This window comes from Colletotrichum tamarilloi, assembly GCF_030869305.1.
Source record: "Colletotrichum tamarilloi strain Tom-12 chromosome Unknown Scaffold_1.1, whole genome shotgun sequence".
Classification (NCBI taxonomy): Eukaryota; Fungi; Ascomycota; class Sordariomycetes; order Glomerellales; family Glomerellaceae; genus Colletotrichum; species Colletotrichum tamarilloi.
The window spans coordinates 900,176-922,235 of NW_026849384.1; the positions used below are offsets into that span (position 1 = coordinate 900,176).

Sequence of the window (22,060 nt, forward strand, 5' to 3'; positions counted from 1 at the left end):
GCACAAAGGCTTTCCACACTTTTCGCCCGGACGCATACGCCAACGCGAGGGCCTGCACATAAATTACACGCTGCACAGCACGGATCACGGGCACAAGGCACACACATATCCGTAGAGACACACGGACAGACGTACTCACCCGAGTCCCCCCAGTCCTACCGTCCGCCTGCATAACGTCGGACGCCAGGCTGAAGTCTGCCTGCCTGCCATGTCATCCGAACAGCTCAATGTCATCGCCCTGGTCTCGGGCGGCAAGGACAGTTTCTTCTCCGCCTTGCACTGTCAGAGGAACGGGCACCGACTCGTGGCACTCGCTAATCTCTTCCCCTCCGCCTCCGTCAGCGCCGGCTCCGACGCCACGCGCTCGGCCCCAGCAACCATCATTTACAAGCCCACGAGGGATCACGTAAAGGATGTTCAGCTGTCAGATCAGTCTACGGGAAAGGAAGAGAAGGTCGTGGAGGAGGAGGCTGGTAAAGGGGCCGACGATGAAGCCGACCTGAATAGTTTCATGTACCAGACCGTCGGCCACCAGGTCATACCCCTATACGCAGACGCCACCGGCTTGCCGCTCTATCGCCAGCCCATCTACGGCGGTGCCAAGTATGAGGGCAGAGACTACGACTCCCATGCCGTGCCGTCAGGTGGTGCTGACGGCGACGGTGGCGGCGAAGCGGGCCCAGAAGTCGACGCGGATGAGACGGAAAGCATGGTGCCCCTCCTCCGTACCGTCATGGCGAACCACCCAGAGGCCAACGCTCTCTGTGCGGGAGCCATCCTGTCCACGTACCAGCGGACGCGCGTGGAATCCGTCGCGCTGCGCCTGGGCCTCACGCCGCTGGCGTACCTGTGGAAGTATCCCGTGCTGCCCCCGGTGGTTCCGGGCGCCGTCGAGGACGCCCAGCTGCTCCACGACATGGCGGCCGCCGGTCTCGACGCGAGGATCATCAAGGTCGCGAGCGCGGGGCTTGATGACGATTTCTTGTGGGAGAAGGTGAGCAGCATCACGGGCGCGTCACGCGTGAAGCGTGCTCTCGGACGCTTTGGTACCGCCGAGGGCGCCGTCATTGGCGAGGGGGGCGAGTTCGAGACGCTCGTGTTGGACGGCCCGCCCGGGCTGTTCACAAAGGCCATCGAGGTGCCGGAGTCCGGCAGGCGGACCGTGAGGGAGGGCGGCGGGACGTCGTGGTTGAGCTTTCAGGGGGCGAGTGTCCGAGAAAAGCAAACCCTTGACGCGGGCACGGGAGAAAGCTGCTCTCCGCCCCGGGTTCCCAATGCCTTGGATCCCCGGTTTCAGTCTATCCTAGAGTCATTGCCCGCGGCTCGGGATAGCCAGGTGTTAATAACGGACTCATCATCATCCGTTGATGGCTTCACGCAAAGTAATGGCAAAACACCGGTTCTGCCGAGAACTCCTTCGGACGATATCCACTGGTCCTTTGGTGCTCAAGCGGTATCGGGCCAGGGCTCCTCTGTCGAGCAGCAGACTGAGGAGATAGTACAGCAGATTCAGAAGCTTCTTGCTGACCACACTCCGCCGCTGCCGACTACGGCCATCACCAATACCATCATCGTCTTGCAGTCCATGTCGGATTTTCCAGCCATCAACAAGATCTACAGTAAACTCTTCCAGCACCCTAATCCTCCGTCCAGAGTAACGATTTCTTGTGGCGAACTACAGGCCGGAAGTGCCATCAACGTTCATCTGACAATAAAGCCTGCGCTGGAGCCTCGTGAACGGAATGGACTTCATGTGCAGTCGAGATCGTACTGGGCGCCAGCCAACATCGGCCCCTATAGCCAGGCTATCGATGTACCCCTGAGGAGCGGCGGTCAAGATACGGCACACGACGGTATCAGAGCAGTAACGATTGCGGGCCAAATTCCGCTCGTCCCGGCCAGCATGATCTTGCCCACGGAAAAGGAGGGCAACCTGGAGATGCAAATCACTCTATCTCTGCAGCACCTCTGGCGCATCGCCACCGAGATGAAAGTGCAGCTCTGGACCAGCGCGGTAGCATATTTCCCGCGCACACCAGAGGAGGCAGACATGAGACGGCAAGGCCAACTTGCCGCGGCCGCGTGGAAGGCCGTTCACAAGCGCGACGAAGACGAGGACGGAGACGGAGACGGAAGCGGCGGACCTGATCTGTGGGATCGCAAGTTTAACCCGGCGTATATGTCTCTCGGCGAGGATGCCGCGGCGGCGCAGAAGCTCCCGGATTGGTCGGCTATTGTGACGGCTGACGGAGACGATGGAGAGGCCGAAGGCCCCGTTCCGCCTTTCTTCTCCGTCGAGGTCGAGGAGCTGCCTCGCCAGGCCGGCGTTGAGTGGCACGCCCACCTCGGCCTTGCAAAGGTGCCCTCGTCGTCTGTCGAGTTCCGGTCCGCGGACCTGGCGCCTTCGGCTGATGTTCCTTTCAACAGACGTGCTTGCCACGTCGTTGTGTCAGGGACGTTGGTGCATTCTACCATCGCGTGGCTTGCTGTCAGTGGTCCTGCTACACGTGCGCCAAAGTCCTTTGATGAGGTGGAAGAGTGGATGAGGAGGGCGTATCGGGAGTCTGTTGGAGATGCTGGTGAAGGAGGAGATCAACCGTATTTGGTGTATCTCAATGTGCCAAAGTGTGCGGTTTCTGCTGCGGCTCCGGCCGGATCTTCTGGAGGAGAGAAAGGGCAGGCAACGGCGTTTGTTAAAGCCAGGTCGATTTGGGGGGTTGATGGAGAGAAAGTTCTCGCTCTTGGGCTTTGGAAGTAAAAACAATGGGTGGCTTTCCATGAAGAAAATAGACAAAAGGTTCAATTTGCAAGGGAATTGGAATATATTACTGCTTCTGTGACTATCTCTTCATGACATTCCATTCGGCGCTCTTCCGGGGGGTTGGCCTTTGAAGTACCGAGGCCCCTATCTCCATTCCTCAATGAGTTGGCTATTCACTCTACAGCCGGGAACATGATTAATGAAGTCTCAGAATTGAGATCGAGCTTATGGAAGGAATGGGCCATCGGAGGCGTTGCGCAAGGATGAGATATACGATTGGGTGGCAGTCTACTTAATCGGTCTCTTGGTTCGCTCATATGGAATACACTACCAAAGAGCAATTACGCACAGGCGCAATCTCCCCCCCAGAGCGCACGTTAAGTTCAGAAAATATCGTAAGTACAACCGAGTGGAGAGACAGTTCGCCGCGGTGGCATCTCCTGACATGGAGGGAAGCAGACGTGATATGAGGACCAGACGGACGGTCAGAATGAATCGCAAACACCCTTTTCATAAATCATCGATTCGAATGCGTCATTCGTCCACCGGCTTCTAGTGTGCGACTCGGGGCGAACTGACAAACAAAATAGCATCGTGATATCTTGGTGAAATCCACGCTGATTATGTGTTATGTTTGTAAGTCTGGTGTGTTTGAAGTTGACATCGAGGTGGGCAGCATTGGCGAGGGCGGGGTGGAATGCTGCGCGCCCTTCATTAAACGCTAACTGATCGCAAAGTTCAACAAGGTAACTTGGCCGAGCGGTCTAAGGCGCCAGACTCAAGCTTACTAAGCTTCATTCGTTCAACGGATGAGTATTCTGGTCTCGCAAGAGGCGTGAGTTCGAATCTCACAGTTATCATTTTTGCATTTCTAGACCATTGACATGAATGCCTTTTACCAATTACCATCACAAAGAGTTGGTTTTGTGTAACATGAGGCAATGAATGCGACGGGGAGTAAGTGGACGTGGAATGCTTGTGTTCGTCGAGGTCCAAGCCGCGCACGACGAAATAAGTCAACATTGCAGGAAGGAGATACGCTGATGTATGTCTTCTTCTCATGCACAAGTAAGTAGTCGTCAGCCGCGCCATTCTATGTTGACGACATACATCGGAATAGATGCAAACGGAGCTTACGCCGCCTCTCGGGTGACACCAAAGCCAAGCCAATATCCGAGACGTCTGCACATAATTCCCGGCACGAGGAGCGAGTTTCTTGGCCGAATTGTCTCACTTCCCACGCCGTGGCTTTCGATCCTATCCGCAATGCGTCCTCACGAACGACCTCATTGACGTCGGATTCGCCCTAGACAGCGACGATCTTGGCGGAACCCGCTAGCCTTGCCCGGCTGATCGTTTTCAGATCGATATTCAGAAAACAACGTTGAGGGCTTGGGAACGGGGAAGAGATGGCGGCACGATGAATCACCGGCCTTTCGGTATGGTTTAATACGTGGTGCCGGTCCGCTCATGCTTGTGCGGCATGCTGCTATCGGTTTTCCGCTCCCCTTTCTCTCTCTCTTCTCCTGTCGATCCACGAGGAGAACAATCCCGCGGAGGCTTCACATTCTTGGCAGGACTGAGGACGACATAAGCCATGCCTGGAAATATTGGGACTGACGCCATGGCATCGCAGGCTGAGTGTCACTTGAGGCACTTGCCAAACTCATACGACGGCGAGGGGATCGGCCCATTGGACCTCGACACCCCGAGCAAGGAGGCCTATGAAGCAGAGGAGGAGATCCCGCTGGTGGATCACGACGACGACTTTGGTGTCGTTGTTCCTCGGACACATCCTCGAGCACGGCAGCTGCCTGTGTGGCTCCGATACCCCAGAAACATCTTCCGTGCCTTGATTCCAAGCTTCCTCAAGGCCTCAGATCCGAATGCCGTCCAGAAGCCGCTTCATCCTACAGCATGGCTCGGTAAGTTCTACTTCAATTGGCCTTCCAGTCTCAAAGGACAAGAGCTAACAAGAAACCCGCCCCAACCGCAGATGGTCTCCGGGGTGTAGCCGCCTTCTTCGTCGTCTGCCACCACTGGTCCCTCGTCACAGCCAACATGAACATTCATCGCGGCTTCATGAGCGACGACGACCCCATGTTCATCCAGCTGCCCATCATACGCCTCGTCATCTCCGGCTTCTGGTCCGTCTGCGTCTTCTTCGTCATCTCCGGGTTCGCGCTGAGCTACAAGCCCCTGAAGCTCCTCGGCCAGCACAAGACGGCCGAGTTCGCGACCGCGGCCGCCTCGTCGGCCTTTCGGCGGCACATTCGCCTGTTTCTGCCACCCGCGATGACGACGTTTGTGATTGCGTGGATTTCGTATTTCGGATGGTTCGAGATCCCCACGTCGGGCGTAGCCGTGCCGGCGCTGCGGCCGCCACGGTTCGATCGTGCTTACGACCAGCTGTGGGACTGGGCGATGAACCTCATCGGGCTGTCGGATCCGTTCGGGAGGAACTTGCGGAGGGGAGAGGGGTACCCGTACGAGCCTACGCTCTGGACGATCCCGATTGAATTTGATTGTTCTCTGGTCATCTTCCTCGCTCACGTCGCCTTTTCGAGGTTACGCACCCGGGTTAGGCTCGGCATGAACCTCTTCCTCGTGGCGTACACCCTCTACTTCAACTACTGGCAGTACTTCCTCTTCCTCGCAGGGCTCCTCTGCGCCAACCTGCACTTCTACTGGCAGCCTGCCATAGCCAATAACACCCTGCCGTACGTGGCAGCAGCAGCAACCCCGGGACCACATGGCCGCTTCGCCCGGCTGAGCTTCTCCCTCACATCGTCACCAACCTACAGCGTAACCAAAAAGATGCTCGGCACCCTCTCCTTCCTCGGCGCGCTCTGGCTCCTCTCGTACCCAAAGGGCACCGGCACGGCGGGCCTCTCGCCGGGGTACAAGACGCTCGTCGCCATCACGCCGGAGCGCTACGGCGAGGGCGAGTACCTCTGGATCCCGCTCGCGTCCGCTTGGCTCGTCTTGTCGGTCGACCGGTCGCCGTTCCTGCAGCCGCTCTTCACGAACCGGTTGATCCAGTACTTTGGCCGCATCTCATACGCGCTGTACCTCGTCCACGGGTCGCTGCTGTGGCTGTACGGGTGGCACCTCGTGCGCTTCTTCACGGGGCTGACGGGGGCGGAGACGAGCGGGCAGTTTACGTTTGGGGTGCTGTTGGCGACGTGTTTCTTTATGCCTGGCGTGGTGTGCGTGGCTGATTTTGCGCAGAGGTATTTGGATGCCAATGCTGTCAAGTTTGCGGCTTGGTTTGAGGGGAAGCTGATTGACAAGAGGAGGTAGAGATGGGTGCTTTAGTACTTGTATTGAAATGCTGTTACACTACCTTCTCTGGATCAGGGGGCCTGTGACGAGCGGGATATAATGATGAGAGTTGTTGTAGTCTTGCGTGGGTAATATGGCAAAGTTGCGTCGTATCATGAATGACAACAGATAATCCGGTATAAGACATCTGACTTGAGACGGGAATCATTCTTCCTCGAACGCAAGATTGACATCATCATGCCGTTGAGGAGAAATGAACACCTACCTTTAACACCAATCACTTTCCCGTCAAAGAAGGAAGAAGGAGAGATGAATATTGTCCGAACAGATTTTAAACCATAAAGCTAAGCCGGATCACCTGTTTAGGTTGGTTCCTCAAATCCCTCGAGTCGCCGCCGAGTCCCCTTCTCCCCCCACAACGGCAGCGGGGACTTTAATATTACAGACCGCCCCCCTGGTCGATCAGATAACTTTTTTTACATCTGATAATCCAGCTTTGTCGGCCATTCCGTGCGGGTCTACGAAGTACGTTAGCCTCCCACGCTCGCATCCCGCTCGGGTTTCCTGATTTTCAAGGGAATTCCCTTCCTCTTGGTCTGGGGCAGGATTGCCTCCATTTCATGAATGATGTGAACTAGGACTGACTCGGCCGAGTCTAGAGAACTAGTTTATAGTTATTTGACGTTTATCCACACCTTTTCAGCTGCGAGGGTTTTTTTTTCTCGAACCTGCAGCTATGAAGCAGCAGCACCTTCACACTGCAGAGGTTTTGTTGCCGCCAACAAGAACCCACGAGTTTCGGGCAGAGATGCTCCATCGGGCCAGGGACCCGATGCAAGCCAGATCCGTTTTCCTTTGACGTCTTGGCGATACTGGAGCTCTCGCTCTCTTTAGAAAAAAGTTCCTCGAGTGGGAAAAAAACAAAAAGACCAATTGACCCTCTTCCACGTAATGGAGTCAATAAAAACCCCCCGGGGCAAAATGAAGTGCCAAAAAGGGTCGGGTCCAATGCGATGATGGGGATTTATAAACCCAGCACCAAATCTTCGCGCGTGCGACGTGGGTTTATTTCCTGGGATGTCTGCCAGCGTTCTCTCTCGTTTTGATTTATTTTCCCCTTCATTTGATCAGACGCTCGTTGGGGGTATAATTTGAGACCAGCTCTGACAATGAGAAGGGACGGACTTGTCGTCGCCGTCATCAGCGGCATCGCCGCGTTGTCGCACAGCGTGGGAGCCGCATATGCCTGGCCTTCCAAGTACGACGAGATTGAGGATATCCTCTCATTACAGACGGGATACCGCAGCAGGGGTTTCGTCGAAGGTTCGTGATCTACGCCTCCAGTCCCGCCTCTCTCGTCCGCCCCCTCCTTCGCTCCCCTTCCCTCAGCGTTCCATCTGGTTAACACACACGGATGACTTCCAGGCGTGACCCCTTGCTCCTTTGGCGGCAACATCGCCGGCCGCCAGTTCGCCGCCGAGTGGATCCGCACCGCCTTCCACGACGTAGCCACCACCGACGCCGCCGCGGGGACAGGCGGCCTAGACGGCTCCATCTGGTTCGAGGTCGGCCGCGCCGAGAACGGCGGCGCGGCCTTCAACAACACCTTCAACTTCTTCAGCAACCTCTACTCGATCCGCGCCTCCGCCGCCGACCTGCTCGCCATGAGCGTCGTCGTCGCCAACGCGGGCTGCGGTGGCGCAAAGATGCCCTTCCGCGCGGGGCGTGTCGACGCCAGCACCGCCGGGCCCGCGGGCGTACCGGAGCCGCAGACGCCGCTCGACACGACGCTGGCGACGTTTGCGAAAGCCGGCTTCAGCCAGAGCGAGATGATTTCGCTCGTGGCGTGCGGGCATACCCTCGGCGGCGTGCACAGCCGGAATAACCCGCACATCACAGGCCTGGACCCGAGCCCGGACACGGTGACCAAGTTTGATAGCACGTTTGACGACTTTGATAACCGGATCGCGACCGAGTACGTGCGGGGCAACACGTCGAACCCGTTGGTCGTCGGGCACAACGAGACGCTCAACTCGGACAAGCACATCTTCTCGTCGGACGGGAACAAGACGATCAGGGACCTGGGTTGTACCAAGAACGGGTTCAGGACGGCGTGCGCCGACGTCTTTACGCGCATGATTGATACCGTGCCCGCGACGGTGCAGTTGACGGAGCCCGTGGAACCCGTCGATATCAAGCCCTACGTCACGCTGGCGCTGAGCGGCAACGGGAGCCTTGCGTTCAGCGGCTGGGTGCGCGTGAGGACGACGCAAGGGACGGGTCGGGACACTGGCGATTTGGCCGTCCATCTGAGCTTCGCAGATCGAGGGGGCGAGGGTTCCGTTGTTGTCCCCGCGACGCTCGACGAAGGCGGCGCCACGCATGGGCTCTGGGGCGAGACGTTCGCCTGGTACCAGTTCGAGACGGCCATCAGCGCAGCGAGCGGTATAAGCAGCTTTCTTGTCCACCTGACGACGCCCTCGAGCAACGCCACATCCGTGTACAAGAACGACGGCAGCGGGTTCCCGCTAGACGACGCGCTGCTCTACCAAGCAGCCTCCTCTTGCGTCAACCGGACGAGCGTGAACAACGAGCGCACATTCACCGTCACGGCCGCGGTGTTGAAGGAGCGCGCGGGAGATGCCGTGACGATGGACGTTGTGCGTCTCGTGCGGCGTTCCGAGGCGATCCACAGGAGGCTCGACGTCGAGAGCGTCGAGCTCGCGGCGACGGGCAAGGATGATAGCGGGTATGCGCTCTTCCAAGCCCAGGTGCAGCTTGCGACGAGCGGCTGGAGCACCAGCTTCGATCTTGTTTTGGGAGGGGAAAAGGAAGTTCGGGTTGACTTTCTGAAGACGCAAGCTTGTCCGCGTGTATGATGTTTAGGTGACTCTGATCACCGCGTCTGTGATTCTATAATTATAATTCATTGAGGAGATACCGCACCGCAGCTCAAAGCGATGGGTGAACAAGTGCTGGGTGATGTTAGAGTGTACCAAGATCAACACTATTTGGCATCATTACGCCCGTCGCGGCAGTTTGGAACTCTGAAACTATCCAGGATCTTGTCCCAAGGCTTCTGCTCAAACTGTGTCATTCCATATCACCAACTTCTGCCTTTAAGGACGTATATCGTCCTCAAGGAAGTCATATGGAAGGAAGAAGGACAATATACCAAGCGAACGCGAGACTGAGGCTACTGAGCATATGTTGCCAGGATATTGCAAGAATGCGTGCGACGGCATTCCTCAGCAGTATCAGAGAGAATACCATGTGAAAGTTATCACAAATAGGGAAGAGGTTAGGTGATGTCCGAGCACTGTGAAGAAAGATACTATCACTCCGAAGCAAAACCGTATGACCAGCATCATCATATGGTATGATCATTTAGGGGCACCTTTCTACTACGCATCTCAAGAGTAGAACGAAGGCTTCTTCATTTGCCGTAGCTCGAGCGAAGAGCACTTGTCTAGCTCGAACACATGTGCCAAGTCGCACGATATGCTTGTGTTTGATTCTCGCATTCCCCAGAAGTCACTTGCCGCGGGGAGAGTGGGAGCTGTGACGCAGGGGAAGACTCCCTGGTGCCTTTTGCCGATTGTCCACGCGCAAACCGCATGATGAGACGGCAAAACTTGCCGTTCTCACAGCCAACCAGAATGTTCACACTGAGACGTAGGGGACGTTGTTATCAATCGAGCCATAGCGTTGGGATAGCTGCACCGATAGGCGAGCTGTCTCTCATGTTTGATCCGGATATGTTGGAAGCAGACGCATTCAATCCGTGACTAGGGGTTAAGCAATCGACGGTCGGCTCCGGTCTGCAGGCAGGCCTTGTACGCGGGGCCTCGCCGATCAGAAGGAGGGGAGCCAGGTCAAGCAGGGTAAAGAGGCAATGGAACTAGCCAGTCTAGTCAAAAAGCCCTCAACGTGCCGTCTTAGTCCCGAGGAACCAAAGACGGTGCTAGTGACTAAGACTTTCCAGAAAGAAACCTGGGGACGACCAAGTTGGCGGTACCCTCGGGGTCTGCTGTTCATGGCATTGGCGAGTGGGGTCAGATCGGAAAATCTGGAGAGCAGCCGCGTGGTGTTGTGTTAAGGCCGGCCGGGTTGGTCGATAGTTGGGCGAGAAAAAGCTATGAGGATGAGGCACGTTGGATACGGCAGTTGATAGAGCAGATGGTATAGGCCGGAGCCACGCCATACCATGCCATTGCCATACGAGAGCGTAGCTGTGCCGCGCATGTTATGCAAAGGAAAGTCATCGTAGACATGAAGTCTCGTAGGATTCTGCCATGGTGTTGTGAAGACTACTGCAGCGGTGTGGGAGGGAAATGGGCCCTAGGGTTCTGCTTAGAACTTGTTGGAAGGAACATGGAAAGTAGGGGGTCTCTGGAAGTTGCAGAAAGCCGGTGTCAGAAGTTGAAAAAAGAAACGAATAGGGCTCCGTCAGGGACAGTGACAGTGACATGTCGGATGCTGGCTGCGCTGCTACACTAGGCTGTGTGTATGATGTATCCGTTCGCACCTCGCCATGTCAGAGATGAGCATTGGCGTAACATGGGGAAGGGGCCGACGGGAGTAGAAGATAATGCCATGCCCGGCATCGGGGGTTTCCACGTTTCCAACCTCCGTGCTTGGTACCCGCTAGCGGAGCTAATCCCGGACGAGGATGGTCCAACGTTGACATTGGAATGTTTCCGCAGTCTGCTAGTGGTGCAGTGATAATACCTTAGGATGGGTAGATATGAGAGTCAGGGTGACAGATGTCGGCGTCTGCAAAGTCTGGAGTAATTGGCTCGTGATGGTGTCGTTCATGTATGTACTCTATACAGCGCAGCTTAAGGTATCCAAAGGTTGCAACTCTATCGAGAGAACCCACCTGGGCGCCGAGAGGACAAGCTGCCAAGGTGCATAGGCGGACCTTAGCGGAGGGGTCGAGACTGGAATCCGACTGAAGACTCCATCGAAAGATATGGGACGGTACTCCTTAGGCCGGATGAGGTTGAATGATTTGTGAGCAGCGACGTATCCATATCCATATCTTGCATGGCAGTAGTCATAGTGTAGAAGGAGAGGGTCTGAGTTGGATTGGGTGGGAGCTTGAGGTGGGAAGAGAAGTGAAGTGAAAGTGAACTACTGCGTACCTATGAAGTGGTGATGCTAAAAACGCTGGGCAGGTGTTGCTGGAAACGAGGCTAAAGTCAAAAAGTGGCCTCATAAACGGTCGCGGCTTGCCCCCGCCATGGCGTGAACGCAGTCATCCGTCAGCCTTCAGAGGTCCAACCCGTGGATTCTGGAAGGTGTGAAGCAGGCACGCCAGGCCTAGGTAGTGGTATTCGTAGGTAGAGGAAGGAGCACTGAACGCACCTGCCACGTTCTGGAGCACACCGAAACGGGACTAGCGCCCAACCAGCTGGACCCTGCTGTCCCTTCCGGAGGGGGGTCGGCCAATGGGAAGAGGCTGAAAGTATGGCAGGCATGGGTAAATAATCCGTGGTGGTCTGATTCTCACTCGATTCCTGCCGCTCTCCAAAAGCTCATCATGCCACTTTCTGAAATCGTTTGAAGCATCCGCGAAGCAATCTCCAATTCTGTCGAACCACCCAGCTATCAGTCTGCAGGCCCCTCCCCTCTTTTTTTTTTTTCTCTTCCCACTCTCTCGGTCTTGTAGGGACTCGTCGGTTGTTTTTTCCTCTCTTCCCTTCTTTCCCTTCTCTGATTTTCTCACCGTCTTGTCTGCCCTCTCTGCGCTCTCTCACCCCGTTCCCCGTGTGTGCTTGTCCCGCCTGCTGCTGCAGCCCTGGTCCAGCAACATCCGTCATTGGTCTTGCTGCTAGTTCGCTGCAACTTGCAAACCCACCTCACCACACACCCACTATTCTGGTCCTTGGTCTCTAATCCGCCCTGGTCTGGCTGCATATTCAGCGACCCTGCCGTATCTCATATTATTATTATATCTCGAATACCACCTCCTGGGACCCAACAATTTTCCCTTACGTCGCACACAAGACAAAGACCCCTCGGACGAAGAGACACCACACTAAACCTCTTGACGGCTGGAGCCCGTACGAAAATATCCCGTTTCCCTCTTCGCTTCGCTTCGCTTCGAGCTCCACGCCTACTTCAGTCTGCGCCTTTGAGCGCCAGTGTGGTGTATCTCAAGCCCGCGCATTACATCCTTGACCCCACGTTCGAAAGTCTTCAACCGCAAGCCGTGCGAGCGCGGCAAGCCAGCCTGAACACCTACACCTACCTCTCCAATAGTCTTCGTTCGACCTCGTTGGCGATTGGTCCTCTGCCATAGCTAGCTAGCTAGTCACTTACTTTGCAAACCACCCAGTATCACATACCGACGACCAATTACCTCGATTCGGTAGTCCTGTGAGACTGTGACATCACAACACGCCTCTCGACTATGGCACCTGGTGTACTTAACTCGGACGGCTCAATGGAGGACCAAAACGGACAGACTGCCCCGACGAACGGGCTGGCCGGCACCGCCGCTGGCCGTCTCCATGCTATCGATCCCACTGTAGACACACTCACCCTCCTGCGCAGCTTGCCTGAGCCTCCTATAGAGGCCCAGGTGTGCGTGGTTGGTGCTGGCCCCGCTGGTTTGATGCTGGCTGCCAATCTCGGGCGCTTTGGAATTAAGGTCGAGCTTATTGACGACAGAGCTGACCAGACGCCTGTTGGAAGGTAGACAATCCATACACACATACCTACCATGCCTCTGTAAGCTAATACCCGAGATAGAGCAGACGGACTGCAGCCCAAGACGATCGAGACTTTCCGTCAAATGCGCCTCGCCGACCCTCTGCTCCTCCGCGGTGTTCGTGTCTACGACATTTCCTTCTGGCGAAGCACTGCCGACGAGCCGCTGCACAGACTGGGCCGCGAGGTACACTACCCTCCCGTCATTGACGTCCTCGATCCCTACATTTTGCTCGTTCACCAGGGTATGGTTGAAGGCCTCTTCATCGATGACTTGAAGAAGCGCGGGGTCGAGGTACGGAGGAATACCGCATTCGAGTCCTACAGCGTTCCGGAAAACAAGGCGGGGCCCCTACAGGTTAACTGTCGCACAAACGTAACCCAAGACCGGCGGACAATCCTGACACAGTACTTGGTTGGATGTGAGTGAACTACTACAAAACCGCTGCGCTGGGAAAGACATATACTGACCCGAAAAAGGTGACGGTGCCCACTCCAAAGTACGAAAGAGCATTCCTGATGCACGGGCTATTGGCCTTTCGCAACCAGCAATCTGGGGTGTTCTCGATGGCGAACTTATCACCGATTTCCCAGACATTTGGTCCAAGACGCTAGTGTACTCTCAGGAATACGGCTCTATTCTGATTATCCCGAGAGAGAGGAATATGACCCGTTTCTACATTGAGCTGAAGGCGAACCCCAAGGCCGACAAGCGAGAGCTTGGCCAGGAATTCGTCATGGCTCGAGCGAAGAAGATCATGGCGCCTTTCGAGGTCGACTGGAAGTATATCGAGTGGTTCGGACGTTACCAGATTGGTCAGAGAGTGGCCAGCCGGTTCACCGACCCCCATCTGAGGGCGTTCCTCGCTGGTGATGCCAGTCACACGCACTCCCCCAAGTCTGCTCAGGGCATGAACACCTCTATGCATGACTCGTGGAACATTGCGTGGAAGCTCAACCTGAGCATTCGAGGACTCGCGAAGCAATGCCTGCTCGAGAGTTACGAAGAAGAGCGGAGAAAGATCGCTGTTGACCTGGTCAACTTCGACTACGAGCACGCCAATCAGATTGCGGGAGGTGACGCGGTAGCACTGTCAGAAAACTTCAAGACGAATGTCCGTTTCATTTCTGGCATCGGCGCTGAGTACTCTGAGAGCCCCCTGAACAGGCCCGACTCTCAAGGCCTCATCATGGGAGATGCCAGACCTGGCTGCTTGCTTCCCCCGGCCAAGGTCACTAGATACATCGACTCAAATCCTGTGGATATTCAGCTCGACATCCCGATGCTCGGACAGTTCCGCATCTACCTTTTGATGTGGGATATCCAGGCGTCGAGCCCTTTCCTGGAGACTTTCTGCCAATCCATCGCCTCGGCCAACTCTTTCATCAGCAAGCTCTCAGCCTCGGCTAGTGCTTCTTACGCTGCGCAGCCCAGACTGCCATCGTCTGAAGACATCTACTACCGGCCCGAGAGATACACGGCCGTCAGCCATCTCTTCACATTTGCCTTGATTAGTGAGTCTTGTTCACCAGCAATTCAGTTTAATTACTAACACTAGCCATAGCTACAATGCCTAAAGATGATGTGGAGATTTCGGACCTGCCTGCCCTGCTGCAGGATAGCCGCTGGACCTTCTACCTGGACGACATTCCAGAACAGGACACGCGTGGCCAGCTTTGCACGAACAAGTGGCTTGGTAGCCTCGGTCCCGGTGAGGTTTCCATTGTCAACGTACGACCTGACGGCTATGTGGGTTCCGTTGGCCGATGGGATTCCAGCATGGACGACGCCGGCGAGGAGGCTGCCCGCTGGCTAGACGAATACTACGGCGGCTTCCTCCAATTGCCTGGCGGCGCATCGCCTACCCCTACCGCAACCCCCATGGCAGTTTAGACACAGATTCCCTTAATTTTGAGTCCGATTCAGGGACATTCTTACTCGGGCATATTTGTATCATACAAATCCCACTTCACACGACAAACGCGAACACATAATCCACAGCCTGAAAGACACCAGGCATGTAAGGAAAGACGCAGACATGAAATCATCACTTTCTCTCTTCCAACTTATCCGGCAGGTGTTGGGGAGTGTGGCGGCGCGGTACGGTTGTTATCACGGCATTTTCAGGAGCTAAAGGGGATAGTCGCTAAGTACGCTCTGTTGCAAAGCAGGGGTACTTGGATCTCAATTTTGTTTTTTTCCACCATAGCTGAGCTTTTTAGGGATGAGATTTACCACATGAGGCAGACACATGTCAATAGATGCAATATTTCATTACAGATCCCCTGCTTTAGGTTAACTCCCCCGGTTAAATTAAGCTCCACGAGCCCACGTATGCTGTGAGCTAGGGCAATGATCGTGAGAACATGACACCACGTTTGGGAGGGTTCATGCGAGCTGTCATCTTCTATTTCCCCATGTACCCACCCTGGCAGCTCTCTCTCGTCCCTTTTCAAGTCCCAAACCTAGGCAGTAAGCATCCGGGATCTTGTTCCCTCCGAAGGAACCGGTCGGTCTGCCGCTGCCCTGCTCGGAGTCTGCATGCGCTAGAAGGGAGGAGTGAGTAGCTTGTACGGCACAGGTCTAGGGAGGGATGGGGACCGTCACCGCTCAGCGGCATGCCGTTGGTCATCAATGAGGGTGCTGCGAAGTTCCGGGACGTGAGCATGATTCGATTCCGATAGGGCTGGCGTGAGGTTATCGTCTGATGTGATGGGGATCTAGACCTCCCACGCCATGCCATACGCCCAAGCTGTGATGTACCTGGATATTGTGCGCTAGAGGGAGTTCGCTTCATAAACGTCTTCCTACCTTGTTCCGCATGTCGTCTGCTGGCTGGTAGGCATCGGGTTGGGGTTTCTCCCGCTGCTTAGATGCCTGCTTGTACGACCTCGTTCTCCGTTGGTGTCTTGTGGTTTTGCCCTATTTGGTCTGTTTCGTTTCTTCGGGGTCGTGGAGGTAGACGTTTGTTGTGGAGGACTTTTGAGGTGATATGCTGGGGATGGACTGACGGGGGTCAGCGCAGCTGTCCGGCTGGGTAAGTTTGCTATGCCGACGACGTCCGTGGTCCGGGTGACTCCACTGTGGTGAGTCGGCTCCGGTGGGATGATGACCGGAGCCCTCGTCACGACCGGCTTTTCGGAGGGCTGTTGGCCGTTGGCCTTCGGAGGAGGCCCGGGAGTTTAAGGACCTGCGGGGTTTGGGGTTTCCGACGTCACCTTATTGAGTGAGGTGCGCAGCATGTGCTTCTGCTCTTTGACTTGGAGGTATTGGGTAGCTTGTAGGTCACCTCATTGGCCTGCGGAAAAATCCAGGATTCCTTTCTCAGGCCTCGCTAGAGATTTAGTGGCGGAGCAGTGGGAGAGCTAGCCCTCTGTTTATTTTCTCTGCTACGCCTGGGCACAGAGATGATTTCCCTGAATACAACGATGATAAAGATTCTGAAGTTGATCATTTACTTGCCAATTGCGAGGATGCGATTGTATGTTGGTTCTCCAGTAGATATAACGTAACACTTCTACTCTGATACATGGGCTCTAGTTTATGAGTAGCCCTCAGCAGAACCAACTACTAAGCTAAACCAGGAGTGGACGTTGAGGTACACATTGGCATTAAAGAACAGCTGATGTACAGGGGAAATGGGCTGGAAGGTTTCGACGCTTTTTTCTGAAGATTGCCCAATGGCCCGTGTTAGATGAGCAGCAGCCCCTCGGTGACGCCGTCCACAGTGAAATGTGCGACCTATTTATAAACCACTGCTGGAGCTCTTGAGACTCTACAACGATCCAATATCATCATGTGAAAAGGTACGAAAGGGGGAAAATCAAATGAGGATGATGGTAAAGGGGTCTGTCTATTGTTGGCGTAGGGCGGTTGAGTCTCAAAGTTGTCTCTAGCTTTGACTAAACTATATTTGACTTTTTGGGGGTCCTAAAGAAATAACCCAATACCCAAAATAACGAGACGATTCACAGCCTTGAAAGATCGACTGGTGCCCCAAACTCTCACCACGGCCAATTGGCCGTTTAGCTGTACAGGGGTTTTTACGAGAACCATAAAGTAGAAGAACTCTTGGCGAGGACACAGAGAAATGAGATTGTAGACATTGCAATGATTTGTAGAGTCAGAAGGTTACGGCGTGTAATCTGACTAGGCTCAACTCAAAAGCCAACTCAAAGGCTAGAGTATCGTTTACGGGAATTTGCTCCTTTTTACGCACCTACCGTACCTACTTGTACCAACCACGTAACAATCGAGGTTATCATGTATAAATTGGGCCATGATCGCAGCAAATCAAACTACTTTACCCCAGCTCCATACACCAACTCGTTCAAAGCATCACCCAATCCTCTCACCCTGCCCCTACCCGTGTAACTACACACAGCAGACTCACTTGCAACTTCACCAGACGGCACCACATCGCCCACCATGCAATTCTCCGTCTTCACCATCCTCCCCCTCCTCCTCTCCTCCGCCGCCGCGGCAGCCCTAGACACCGCAGAAGTCCGAGAAGCCCGCTCTCTCGACCATTCCTCCTCGCCTAACAATGTCGGCGGTGGTTTGCTGCCCAGAAGAGTCGAGTGCGACTGCTGCAGAGCGAAGGGGTCCGGATATTGCTGGTACAAGGAAGCGAATGGAGATAAATACGTGAGTTTCTCTCGTGGTTATTGACTTTTGTTTTAGTTCATTTGCTGGAAACCACGCACCGCTAATCGATGGGTGTTGTAGTGTTCTGCTTGTATTGTTGATGTTTGCCAGAAGAGGTGTCTGTGATAGGTTCTGTTCATGATGCGGGTTCATGAAGGGGGGTGGGGGCGGGTGTCGTGAGAATGGTGTTGGAGACATGGGAATATTAGACGAATAGCCATGCCGATATCTACTAGATATAATAACAGTCAAAAAGAGTTCACCCCCCAGTGCTGAATTGGGGGCTACATCCCTTGGTGCTCATACTGGTATTCGAACTCGGGAACTCGTGAGCCTGTCGTCGAGTAGGCTGTGGGCGTAATTTGATTGTTGGCCTTGAACCACTCTACCACCCAGCCAGTTTGTCCTGACCCCCCCGACCTAGAGGGGCGCCTGCTGTTGCTGGTGGCGAGAATGGACTTGAGGGGGGGTATATAGGCTTCTTCCTGTGTGTATTCTCTGTGTATTCGGGGGTGGGAAAATTCATCAGATGAAGGCTTGGTAAGGCAGGGACGGTCGGCGCTGTTTATATCTTTCCACGTAAGCAGAGCTGGCTGTCAGGTACGAGCCTCTAGGGACAGAATGAGTGTTATCACGGCGTTGATACAAGATGAGCGTATCAGTGCGATCTAGTCATTGATACATGTCTACTCTTATACAACTCTAGTCTCGTACGATGCGGACCTTCTTACATATATAATACACTGGCTGGTATACGTCCCTCACGCATGGTCATCCTTGATGCCCCAGCTACCCACCAAAGCCATGGCCTTGTCATCGCCCTTGGCAAGACGGTCGTCCTGCAAGGTATCCGCCAGACACTGCCACGGGTCCCGGCTGCCTCCCCACTTTAAGAGGTTCTCCTTGAGTCGCTCGCCGTTCTCCCGGCTGAGCGCCTTGCCGTCGGCGCCGGCGGAGAAGACGACGCGCCAGACCCGCTCGGCGAGGACGCGGTCAAAGACGTAGCTGTAGTAGGTGCTGCCGTACCCGTGCAGGTGGCCGAAGAAGCCCTGCCAACACGTGCCGGCGGGGTCGGCGCCGCCCTGGGAGAACTGCTCCTGGAGGCCGTGGTAGACGCGCGTGGAGTTAAAGGACGGACCGGCGACCTCGGGGCTGTGGTACGACTGGTCGAGCAGGGAGAGGAGGATCTGATTCTCCGTGTCGATGCCCTCGAAGCGCTTCGCCAGGCGGATCCGCTCGGCGACCATCTGGTACGGCAGGGGCTCGTCCGTCTTCCAGTGACGGGCGAAGAGTCCTAGCACGGATGGGTCTGCGGCGAAGTGCTCCATCAGCGTGGATGGGAGCTCGGCAAAGTCGGTGGCACATCTCGTGCCGGACACGTTCTGAAGCTTGGTGCGAGCGAGGATGGAGTGGATGGCGTGGCCCATTTCGTGGAACAAGGTCTCGACCTGGTAGTACGACAGGAGCGCCGGGGCGGAGCTCTTCGCATCGTGCTTGGGGAAATCGCAGACCAAGGCAATGGTGGGCAGCTGCATCAGGACGCCATCCTGCTGCAAGCTCTCCATACCGTCGTTTGCGGCTTGCTCAGGTCTCTCAAACTTGGGCATATCGGAGGTGGCGTTGTGGATGTCTTCCGCAGCCTCTTCGACTTCGTACGGGGCGATGGCTCGGGAACAGCGCACTGTGAAGTGAGCAGGGTTGGGCGACTTGTCCTCTCTGTAGAACAGGTCGCAGTACAGGACAGCAATGAGATCGCCCGTATCCGTCACAACATCCAGGCGTCGCACATCCTCGTGCCAAGTCTCGCCGGGCTGCGACTCCTTTGGTCTGAACTGAATACCGTAGAGACGAGTGAACAATCTCGACATGCCCTGCATGACGGTGCCGATGGAGAAAAAGGACGGGAGGTGATCGGGATGACGGACTGGCAGACTCATCTCGGACCGCACGCCGTCCATTAGGAAATCCTTGTCCCACGGATGGACTTGAGTAGCAGTGCTGTCTAGTCGGTTCTGCTTCAACTTCAGGAGGTCCGACATTTCCTCGCGAACAATAGGGGTATTGTACTTTTGCAGCGCGTGAAGAAACTGCATCACAGCGCCGGGAGACTTTGCCATCATTCTGTCTTTCAGGGAAAGGTGGGCGTAGCTCGAGAACCCCGCCAGGTCCGCCAGCTCAGAACGAAGCTTGAGCATCGTCTCGAGCAGACCGACTGTCTGCTTCGAAGCGGTACGCATGGCGGTGTACACCTCCTTCCGCGTCCCCTCGTCCTTGACGCTCCGGAGCGCGGCCTGAGCTTCAGGGCCGGTGGTGGGGAGGCGCAACTTGCCCCTCATTGTGAGCGCTCGAGCGATCCCGGGGTATAAGCCGTAGAAGCTCGATGAGGGAAGCACAACTTCCCGCTTCGCAGGCTGCATGTCTGAGACGAACATGGATCCAACCTCACTTATCTGCTGCGAGAGGTCCACGAAGCGGTCCCGCTCCTGCTGCGGCAAGTCGACAGCCGACTTGGTGAAATCCAGCTTCAGAATCTCTGCGACCGTCCTCTCCTCCTCTGACCATGCCGCGACCACTTCGGGCTGCTCCATAGCCTTGACCAATTGGTCACTCAGTCCGGTCATGGTGTTCAGCTGGTTCATATACTGATAGACCAGCGACCAGGCTCCGGCTGCTGCTTGCTGGAATCTGGGGTCTGGGTGTGTCATTCTGACAAAGTCGGATAGATCGAGTACTCGGCAGAGAAGGTCGCTAAGACGGTCAAGGTCCTTGACGACGGCCTGGTATTCGGACACACTCGACGCATGGAGGACTCGGTGGACAATCTTCTGCGCCTTGTCCAAGCTCTTGCGGGCAAATACGTAGAAGCCATTCGGGCTAGTGAGATATCGATTCTTGAAGAGGCCAACACTGGGGCCGGCCGCCTTGAAGGCCTTGGACACTCGGTCGGGGGAGTCGAAGAGTTCGCGCAGGATCGCATCGTCGGTATTCCTTCCCGGAAGTGAGTGGTCGGCCGTGATGCTCGAGTGAGCGGCGCCGGACACTGCGGCTATCCACCGGCGCTGTTGGCCTCGGGAGGCTTGCCGAACGCATTGGGTGCAGACCCAGAGGCCGCGGGTTGAAGATTTGATCATTATGAAGAATCCGTCGATGGCGCGACCATAACTACGAGTCGAGACGAAAATTCTAGTAAAACATGTAGCAAGAAAAAAGGAGGGTGGTTGTAAATGCGACCAAGAGCCGTGACCATGGGAATGCTTCTGGATAGGGAGAATTAATGGGAATGAGATAAACCAATCGATAGGCCGTAGCCGGGATGGTATCCGGACTGACGGCGGGAGTAATTTTTTGTGCAAGGGTGTGCAGTGCTGCCAGTCATCTCAGGCCAGTGCATAATCGAATTCCCGAGCTCCGGAAATAGCCGCACCAGCGTCCAGTGGGCCTGGTGTTAGGTGCTTGCAAGCACAAGCATCATTCCGTGACATCCAAATAATTCTCGCGAGACCAAGACCCAATTCCCTCAATCGACCAATTGAGCGGACCATGGCTGCTAGAGTGTTGCTACAACGGGTAATTTTCTCTTGCCAATCAACTAGTAATCGAAGTAACGACTAATATGAGATCTATAGCGCGCCGCGCCGTTAGCAGCGACGGTTATGCTGGGAGGATTCGCCCTGGCACCCCGAACTGCCTACGCTGAAGCTCCCGAGAGCAGCCACGTACGTCCGCAGTCGACTCGCAGCACATAGATAGTAGCATAGCTGACAATTATGCAGTCCAAGAAGCCCATCTACGACGACCTGGAGCTCCCTGCGACGAGTGGCACTCTCCCTCCTCCGATCCCCAAGGCCGAGCAGCCTCCCCAGGCCGAAGAACCCAAGTCGCGAGGACCTACCCCTACCGACCGTCTCGCTGTCCAGATCGGCAAGGCGCGCCTCGCCCTGTACCAGTACGCCGTAGGTGCCGAGGATGCCGTCAACCGGACGATGGACAAGGCCTTCAATCTCGAGCAGTCCTTCACGAGCACGATTGCATCCCTCGCCCCGCCCCGCGAGAGCGGCGAGAAGCTGATGCCCGGCGCCATTTACGTCCTAGTCGCCGCCATGGCCGGCAGCATCGTCACCCGCAACCGCAGCATCATCCTGCGCGCCACGGCGCCCCTGGCCTTTGGTATCACTGCCGGCTGGACCGTCCTTCCCATCACCATGGGCAACGTCTCCAACCTCACCTGGAAGTACGAGCAGCGTTTCCCCGTTATTGCGCAGGGTCACCTCAAGCTTCGCGAGAGCATCGAGAACAGCTGGAGGATGGCGAGGCTCCACAGCGAGATTGGTGTACGATATGTTGATGAGAAGGTCACGGATGCCCGGGAAACCGTCGAGGACTGGGTGAAGAAGGGCAAATAAAGGAAGCGTGGAACTGTACCATAGAAGCGAACAGAGTCGCTACCATCGGTTCCTTTTGTAATTGACATATTTCATCAGCTCGATGCTTGTCTTCAGAGCGTAGCAAATCATGGTGAGTGGGCATTATCCAATATTATGTGTATAAAAGTCGTATTTGGGTTCTATATCCCTCAATTCCATTAACCTGGCCTGTCAATGAAGGACCCAGGATGCCGCTATGCTTTTTTTTACCGATGGCCCCAAACT

The 22,060-nt window shown here is 55.5% G+C and overlaps 7 protein-coding genes across 7 annotated transcripts; 6 read left to right on the forward strand and 1 right to left on the reverse strand.

The window, feature by feature from the left end:
- Positions 1–208: 208 nt before the first annotated feature.
- Positions 209–2,758, forward strand: CTAM01_00298 (uncharacterized protein; the record flags this gene model as incomplete). Its single annotated transcript, XM_060516351.1, has 1 exon — positions 209–2,758. The coding sequence occupies one exon, from the start codon at positions 209–211 to the stop codon at positions 2,756–2,758; it is 2,550 nt and encodes an 849-aa protein (XP_060388977.1).
- Positions 2,759–4,358: 1,600 nt separating this feature from the next.
- On the forward strand, positions 4,359–6,064 carry CTAM01_00299 (acyltransferase; the record flags this gene model as incomplete). The annotated part of the gene is made up of 2 exons (XM_060516352.1): positions 4,359–4,686; positions 4,758–6,064. The coding sequence occupies 2 exons, from the start codon at positions 4,359–4,361 to the stop codon at positions 6,062–6,064; spliced, it is 1,635 nt and encodes a 544-aa protein (XP_060388978.1).
- Positions 6,065–7,215: 1,151 nt separating this feature from the next.
- CTAM01_00300 (WSC domain-containing protein) lies at positions 7,216–8,925 on the forward strand (the record flags this gene model as incomplete). The annotated part of the gene is made up of 2 exons (XM_060516353.1): positions 7,216–7,369; positions 7,472–8,925. 2 exons carry the CDS (start codon positions 7,216–7,218, stop codon positions 8,923–8,925), a joined length of 1,608 nt encoding a protein of 535 aa, XP_060388979.1.
- A 3,539-nt stretch (positions 8,926–12,464) lies between these two features.
- CTAM01_00301 (FAD binding domain-containing protein) lies at positions 12,465–14,657 on the forward strand (the record flags this gene model as incomplete). Its single annotated transcript, XM_060516354.1, has 4 exons — positions 12,465–12,748; positions 12,806–13,185; positions 13,244–14,278; positions 14,329–14,657. 4 exons carry the CDS (start codon positions 12,465–12,467, stop codon positions 14,655–14,657), a joined length of 2,028 nt encoding a protein of 675 aa, XP_060388980.1.
- A 2,535-nt stretch (positions 14,658–17,192) lies between these two features.
- On the forward strand, positions 17,193–17,537 carry CTAM01_00302 (uncharacterized protein; the record flags this gene model as incomplete). The annotated part of the gene is made up of 2 exons (XM_060516355.1): positions 17,193–17,411; positions 17,493–17,537. 2 exons carry the CDS (start codon positions 17,193–17,195, stop codon positions 17,535–17,537), a joined length of 264 nt encoding a protein of 87 aa, XP_060388981.1.
- Positions 17,538–18,172: 635 nt separating this feature from the next.
- On the reverse strand, positions 18,173–20,542 carry CTAM01_00303 (peptidase family M3; the record flags this gene model as incomplete). Its single annotated transcript, XM_060516356.1, has 1 exon — positions 18,173–20,542. One exon carries the CDS (start codon positions 20,540–20,542, stop codon positions 18,173–18,175), a length of 2,370 nt encoding a protein of 789 aa, XP_060388982.1.
- A 409-nt stretch (positions 20,543–20,951) lies between these two features.
- Positions 20,952–21,814, forward strand: CTAM01_00304 (uncharacterized protein; the record flags this gene model as incomplete). Its single annotated transcript, XM_060516357.1, has 3 exons — positions 20,952–20,978; positions 21,038–21,127; positions 21,185–21,814. 3 exons carry the CDS (start codon positions 20,952–20,954, stop codon positions 21,812–21,814), a joined length of 747 nt encoding a protein of 248 aa, XP_060388983.1.
- Between the last annotated feature and the right edge of the window lie 246 nt (positions 21,815–22,060).